The following is a 7,709-nucleotide window of genomic DNA, read 5'->3' as shown; positions in this document are numbered from 1 at the left end:
GCCAGCTGCATCCCTTACAGATCCGAAAGTCAAGTCAAATCGATACCCAGCGTCAGATCCACCAAGGGTATAGACGAGAGCAGAGGAAGCGCCCAAGCCACATCACAGCCAACAGCATCCAAAGAGTTTTTTCGCAGCTTCCTTTCGTTTGGTTCCATATCCAGTGGTAGTCCCGACAAGAGGTCAGAAGAAGGCTCTTGGCGCCTTGGAAAGACCGAGCTCATATGACAAAGTCAGTGGTCTAAGAGCTTGTAGAGTCCCGTAAGATACGGGCATCTGAGGGTGTGACTACTGTTGGAGAGCACACAACTCACGGCGGTACTCGGGAAAGAGTCACCCGCTTAGAGGCTCGAGTTGAGGTGCGAAGCTGCTTAGAGATCAGTGATGACTTGGGAATAAGAATGGATGCCTCTTAGAAGGCTATCCAAGACTTGGCGGACGAATGTTGTGGGTTGGGCAGCGACACGAAGAGCGCCCGTTGAGGTGCTCAAGGCCCAGATCCAAAATCTTGTGGCTGAGTTCATTGTCCTAAAGAGGGCTGGGGCGACTACAATTAGGAGACTCTTCACGAGTGAGAGTCCCCGAGCCACGGTGCTACAATGACACCAGGGATGCCAAGGCAATTTGAATTCCTTTGGGACAACACTACTAAACTATAGAGCCTACCAGTATATAAGATAGGACTATCCCTATCTCTATCCTTTCTCCTAAGGAGAAAGAGTGATTGAGGGAAAACAAACGTTTAAGTGATTGTACCCAGAAAACCACTCTGAACATTCTTTTGAACAATGTAAAATATACCAAAAGCCTTCAGTCTATCCAGCAATGTTCTGAATAGAGTCAGTTCAAACCTCACTGTCTTTGTGCAATGAAACCCTGGCTTAAACACGTGTCTAGTTACATTCCACCTCTTCGAAGTTGCGCACCAATCCAACACAATTGTCCTACAGTCAGTCCAGCTGTCATTTCATCGAAAAGAAAAGAATGTATTTAAGAAGAAAGCGCCCTCACACTTTCCAAAACCTAAGTGTAAAGTCCCCTCTCCTTAATGGTTCGTATGAAATCTTTCCTGTTAAGTACATCTAGCCCGAGTTGTTCACCCAAAGATATGTGTCCAAACCAAGGAAGTTGTTCGACAGTGCAACCCTCCTCTGAAGTTGTACAAGTCGAATAGGTTTATGAGACAGCATTGAAAGCTGCGCAGTTCGCACGAATGAGAAAAAAAAGGCGGCTAGAATCGGCTACAAGAAACTTCTTCCGCACAATGACTTCAAAAGATCTCAGAGAGTCCTGAAAGGGAAGTCGTGCAGAAGAAGCGAAAGAACAATCCTGGGAAGTTGAAGGAGGTCTCTACAGGAGGTGAGACGAGAGTCTCTCAGTCAAACAACAGCATACAGCCGTGGGAGAGTCGACGAGGAGACAGACAGTCTTCAATCAAGGAAGAACTTGTACAAGATGAACTGCCCTCCAGAGACCAGTAGCGAGGAAGCTGCGAGTGGAGTGCGTAAGCACTACGCAAGCCATGAGCGAAGCATGCAACTAGCACTGGTAGAGCAGGGAGGTACTTGCCAGAAACTAAAAGAGGGGAAGTCCAAATGCTTCCTGGCCAGTACTGCCAGACACTTAGAGAGGTCTCCGGCCAATGAAGAAACTCCAACAACACAAGCCAGTACCAGCGGAAGAAAGAGACCCCCACCTTCCAGTAACGGAGCCCTTTATAGTAGTGACGAAGCAAAGGTAAGGCGCGAGGATGAGCATGCCTAAGAATGAGTAGTCGCGCCTTTACTCTAATAAAGGGTGGTCTACGATCAGCAGCAAGATACGGCCAAAAAGCCGCGTCAGCGCTCAAGCACCATTTACTAATAAGGAGAAAGCAGGCCTTACACAAACGAAGAAAACTACAGGGCGCGCGAGGCGCTCATGGAGTTGCTTGTTAGGTTAGGGCTTTTCTACGCTGGGTTGATTCGCCAATCCATGTGTTTGGTCTAGTTGCTTGGACGACAATATCGGCCGAGTCATTAATAGGGAGGGGCGTGCGAGCGAAGCCTTCAATGTTGGAGACTTTGCTTCCCCCCTTTAGTCGTATTAGTCGTAGTAGTCGGCATTCTGGTAGGAATGCCTCCTTGGTCGAAGAGCCGGCGCGGCGTATTGGTTAAGTACCAAGAGTCGGGATCAGGTGGTTGATACATATGTTAAGGCTGTTCATGCCCATCTTTTTCTTTTTCTTTCGTGGCCGAAAGAGGGGAAGGAAGCGGAGGGGAGTTTCGGGAACAAAGCCCCCGTTCAGCCCTACCCTATAGTAGAGTATCTTTTCCCTATCTAAGCTATATCAACATAGCCAACTAGAAAACTCATCCGCTTGTCAATTCTGGGTGTAATACTCACTCGTAAATGATTGGTGTCAGAATTTTTCACTGATCAGGTGTGCTCAGTCTCATCCGTGTAAGAATTAGGAATTCCTCTTCCAACTCGTCCCGGAATGGGCGTTATGGCAAAGAACAAGAAGAAAACGAAAGAAGGAATTTGTCCAATAGTAACAAAAGGTGCCTCCACAGGTTGACATCCGATCCAACCTAGTAGTAAGCGATCCGCCAAAAGCAACCAAAATATTCCTTGGTGAATCGGGCGAAAACTTGAACTACGCACATACATACTTTTAAAAAAAGGTAAAGCCAACAGACATATAAAAACTGGTGCTATTGCGGCTACACCTCCCGATTTGTCAGGTATACTACGAAGAATGGCATGGATCGGTAGGAAATACCATTCCGGCACAATATGAGGCGGGGTGGGCATCGGATTAGCAGGTATATAATTGTCGGGATGCCCCAAAACATTAGGAGCATAAAAAATCCAAATGGAATAAAAGATAGCAGAAGCTACCCGACCTACTAGATCCTTTACATAAAAATAAGGGTAAGAAGCAATTTTATCCATCTCTGAATGTACACCCAATGGATTATTTGATCCATATTGATGCAATGCGGCCAGATGAAGAAGACTGGCGCCTACTAAAATAAGGGGGAGTAAATGATGGAGACTAAAAAAACGATTTAAGGTGGCATTGTCCACGGAGAAACCACCCCAAAGCCAAGTCACTATGGTATCTCCTACTACAGGTATGGCGCTAGCTAAGCTTGTAATTACTGTAGCTCCCCAAAAGCTCATCTGACCCCAAGGTGGTACGTATCCTGTAAAAGCTGTCACAATCATTAGTAGGAAGATTACAACTCCGAGACACCGAACAAATTCCCTAGGACTGCTATAACTCGCATGATATAGACCACGAAAAATATGAAGGTGAACCACAATAAGAAACATACTTGCCCCATTAGCATGCATATAACGGAGCAACCAGCCCCCTTCAACATCTCTCATAACGTGTTCTACGCTGTTGAAAGCTAGATCCACATGAGGTGTGTGATGCATAGCTAAAAAAACGCCAGTCACTATCTGAATGACTAAACAAATACCAGCTAACGGACCGAACCCCCACCAATAACTAATATTGCTCGGGGTTGGATAATCTATCAAATGCTGATTAAGTGTGGAGGATATAGGTTGTTTAAGAAGAGAGAATCGTTGGTTCCTTATAGTCATTTCTCTTTCCTATCGTGACAACTCTTGTTTCCCCACCTTTTTAGCGTTCTGGGGCCCTAATATAGATAAATATAGTACCCTTTCTTCCACCTCCGAAGGATGGAGGGGGTATACAGCGAAAGAAGCGTCGAAGGGGTCATCCTAGGTTACTGAAGAGTCGTCCGACTGCTCGGTGACCGAATCAGAGAGGTTTTTACCGCTTTCTCTTCTCTCCAGCACTCTCGGACTGATCATATTGCTGCAACAAAGCAAGCTTAGGAATGAATCTAATGGAAATTTAGGTCTCTGTCCGCTTGGAAGATTCTTCTTTCCTCTTTGGTGAAAGAGGGCAAAGGTGTGTGGGAGAAAGAAAACTAAAAGGAGAGAAGAATTCGTCCACCAAGCGGGACAGAGTGCGACCCCCAAGCAATGTTCAGTTCTCGCTCATCTCTTGGGGGTCCATATCATCTGAAAACTATTCCTGTTCCATTAGCACATTCTTCGATTCGGATGACTCAGCGTCAGGAAAAGTAAGCCCCCCCTTTGCCTTGATTGAATTTGGCTTCGCTGCGCCCTGAATCAATAAAAAAGCTTATTTATTTGATTCATCATCCCATTTCATTTGGGCGAGAGGGAGGCTGTGAGTCACCTGGGCTACGGATTTGTCGGTTGGTTGATTCTCGAAATCACCTCTGGAAACAAAAAGCCCTAGGGTCCCGACCCACAAATGAATAGGAAGCGGGGCGAGGGTCTTTCATTAAAGGGGGGAAAGAAAGAGGGGTGGGGCTTTGTTCTGGGGGGGCCGCCTTGCGCAGCTTTGGAAAGGAGAGAATTTCATAAAGTCACTCTCGGAAACTCTTATTGGACGAGAGAAAGTCAATATGATATTGGCGTTGGTTTTACCAACGAAACGAATCACTTTTTGGTCTTTCTCATTCGGAAGGCTCAGTCCCACACTCTGACTTCAATGGTGGGAACAACCTCCGCACTCCGGCGCTCCAATGAACAACAGTTCTCCGCCTTACTATAAATAGAATAGTGGTCGATCCCTCGGGAGTTACATTCGTAACAACATGTAATGTTCACGCGGTGATATTCTATCTTTCCAAGAGTACTACCCTGTACGTAGTCTATGTCTGGGGAGACAGGTGCGGTAGAGAGGTCCCCCACTTCGATTCCCGCCCCGTTAGCATCTCCGATCCGAGATAAGGGATTACTCCGTTAGGTCTTTTCGGTCCGGAGCCGGCCGGTAATGGACCTACTTACCTTGCTTGTGGACCAGCTGCAGAGCTAACCCTTGTTCTATTGGTTTGGTGGTTGCTACCAAGACGATTTCTTTATGCCCATCAAAGAACCTCGAGATGCTAATCCACGAAAAACGATACGAGAAATTCGAAAGAACTCATATACGGAACGAGGGCGACCAGTGAAAATACATCGGTTTCTTACTCGTGCAAAGGAACTATTTCTTGGCAACTTGGACAACTTATAACGATGTTTGTCCCGCATATCACTAGGAAGATCGGGATCTTTACAAAAGGCTTTATAAAGCTTTCGTCTCAATTCATATTTAGCCGCGAGCAATCTACGTTTGTGATCTCGTATATTTCGCTTCTCCGACATCTTACTGAGTTTCCCCCTCATCTTTTTGCAAAAAGCCGCTCCACGGTGGTAAAGTCTCATCTTGTGTGTTGGCCGAAGTGACAATAGTCACATTGAACCCTCGAATATGTTCGAAGATCTCGAAATGATCTTCCAGTTCCGGGGAGAATTCGCAAAACTCCGTTTCCATCGAGAATTGAATGGAGTTTTCCCGTATTTCGACCGGAGAATCTAACAGAGACATTACTGTCGAGATTCTGACCGAAAAATTAGACATTCCATGCCCTCGGAGAGTGCTTTGTCGTGCTAGGTCACTGACATCTCCTTTTTTGTCTTTTTCGGACCCCAAGAATGGATTGGATCGAAACGACTTTCCTGTCGAACCCCTTTGTGTCTGTATGAATCTCTGACCGCGCGGAATCTCCATAGCCAATTTTCCATTTTTGATTCTGAAATCAGAGGGTGCCTTTGGTACTACTCTTATTTCACACGATCCAGGAACTTCCATAACGTTGGCGTGATTCGGTTTGAGCAACGGATCCTGACGTGAGACATCTTCGTAATGAAAATGGAGTGGAAACATGAGTTGGCTTTTCCAGTATCTATAGAATGAGCACTGTTTTCTATCTGCTTCAAAAAGATAGTGGTAAGAATGAAACTTCAACCTCGGAATACTATAGTATAGTAGTATAGTTGGAGATTGAGCTCGAGGTTTTGGCTGGCAGTTTTTATTCTTTTAGTTGGAGTGCTCTCGAGAGGATAATGTTTTATTTGATTTAAATAACAATTCAACGTTTTTATGTTCACAGGGGAGCCGTCGGGGTAAAGCACATATCCCCGAATCTTGTGTCGATTCGAGAAAATGCTTTCGGGCTTCACCCCTTTTGCACGAAGAATGCTTTCTACTTTCTGTTCGACAAGCAGTTGCTTGCGAAGTAGGGCTTCCTTGTTTGCGAAAGTAGTTTTTCCTGCATTCCCTGCATTCACATGAGCAGATAGACGCAAATCCAGCTCCTCCCTCCGTTGGAGGTCCGAAATCAGCGGGTTGTCAAACTGCCGGTCCGTGTCCTCTGTTTGAGAAGACGGACCCTCATCCACTGGGGCCAGGTCAGCCGCAGCTTTGGATGAAGAGGCGCCCCTCAGGCCCTGCGCAATAAAAGCAGCGAACAGTTCGTCGGAATTGCAGGGGGGAGAGGGGGACCTTGGCAGTGGAGGTGCTCCCCAGACGTTTTCGGAGCAGATTGGAGAGATTCCTTCATCGAAGGGGTTGAACACCCAGTTCTCAAAGAGGGCCCCCTGGGCATCCGAATCGTCTGGCGCGGGTGAATAATTACGTAACCCAATTTTCCTGTTCAAAAGAAGATCTCTTTTCTTCTGCATTCTCAACAGGAATGCATCAACAAGACTGCCCTTCCATATAGATCGTCGTGGCATGAACTCAGAATTTCTTCGCTTCGGACCAGGCGCTTTTAGCCCACCTCCTCCTCCTCCTTCTCCTTTAGGATAGGATCGTCGTTGGTCCTTCTTTCACTTGCTTTTTTACCAGGTCCGATAGGTCGGTCGCCCGGTAGCCGCTCCGCTATGGAGCTACGTGTACACCGCCACGTCGAGACTCTCTTTCGAAAGTGAGATCACTACCGGCTTGTTGAAGAAGCCCTTCGGGCTCCCTAAATGCAGCCGTGATCTTATATACGATACCACCAGACGCACCTTGGTACTTCCATCCGCCAATCAAGGCTAGTGGAGCGAAGGGAGCGAGAAAGAAGAAACTCCCTGAGCTCCTAGCGCGCCAGAACAACAAAGACAAGGCTTCTTATGCCCAATGGAGAGTCAGGCGCGCGCAACGGCTTTCGCGCGAGGCGCCGTTGCTTGTTAGGGGCGAAATGGAAGACCGAATAGAATGGCATGATGCCTTTGTTCTCCAACCTTATTCATTCAATAGGGCGCGCATTCACTTCTCCTTCACACACACACTGATCACTTACTATATCACTCTTCGTCTTCTGACTCACCCTTCCCTTCATTTAATGAATAGTCGACCGGTTTGGGAGCTTCGGGGGAAGGACACTGAAGGAATAGTGACCCAAGACTTTTGATCGTCTGTAACACGCCGGGGATGTTTCTTTATCCCGCCGCAGCTTCGCAGATGGTAGTAGGGCGCGCCCGCACGCTCTATGCTCTTCCCCAGGCGATGAAGCTCGTCTCCTATTGATAGGAGTTCCAGGGGCCTTGTGTTAAGCATATATTAGTTGCTCTCTCTTTCGATTGAGCGTCGATACCCCAAAGGTCTCGCCTCAGCCGGCGCGCTACACGGCGGAGCCACTACTCTTCGGGGCGCTGAGCAGCTTCGCACCTCAACCCGGCCATTCTCGAGGAGCAACAATGGTTGACTCAATACTAACTCCCCTACTTACTACTTAAAGGCAGCCGACCTTCCTTTGCGAAGATTAGAGTAGAAGAACTTCGTGACGGCGAAAGGTACCGCCGGAGCAAAGCAGTCCTTTTATCCAGAGACTGACTTCTTTCTT

The 7,709-nt window shown here is 47.2% G+C and overlaps 2 protein-coding genes across 2 annotated transcripts; both read right to left on the bottom strand.

Moving 5' to 3' along the window:
- Positions 1 to 4,899: 4,899 nt before the first annotated feature.
- LOC122093587 (ribosomal protein S14, mitochondrial) lies at positions 4,900 to 5,202 on the bottom strand. The gene has a single exon (XM_042663941.1). It carries the CDS (start codon positions 5,200 to 5,202, stop codon positions 4,900 to 4,902), a length of 303 nt encoding a protein of 100 aa, XP_042519875.1.
- On the bottom strand, positions 5,062 to 5,769 carry LOC122090935 (60S ribosomal protein L5, mitochondrial-like). Its single transcript, XM_042660717.1, has one exon. The coding sequence runs from the start codon at positions 5,762 to 5,764 to the stop codon at positions 5,204 to 5,206; it is 561 nt and encodes a 186-aa protein (XP_042516651.1). The 5' UTR covers positions 5,765 to 5,769; the 3' UTR covers positions 5,062 to 5,203.
- Positions 5,770 to 7,709: the final 1,940 nt, after the last annotated feature.

The sequence above is a fragment of the Macadamia integrifolia genome, chromosome 2, assembly GCF_013358625.1.
Source record: "Macadamia integrifolia cultivar HAES 741 chromosome 2, SCU_Mint_v3, whole genome shotgun sequence".
Taxonomy (NCBI): domain Eukaryota; kingdom Viridiplantae; phylum Streptophyta; class Magnoliopsida; order Proteales; family Proteaceae; genus Macadamia; species Macadamia integrifolia.
This window is presented reverse-complemented; position numbering and strand designations above follow the sequence as displayed.

Bases quoted from the DNA above. Each gene is read 5' to 3' on its own strand.
- LOC122090935 (XM_042660717.1), bottom strand. From the start codon at position 5,764: ATGTTTCCACTCCATTTTCATTACGAAGATGTCTCACGTCAGGATCCG.
- LOC122093587 (XM_042663941.1), bottom strand. From the start codon at position 5,202: ATGTCGGAGAAGCGAAATATACGAGATCACAAACGTAGATTGCTCGCG.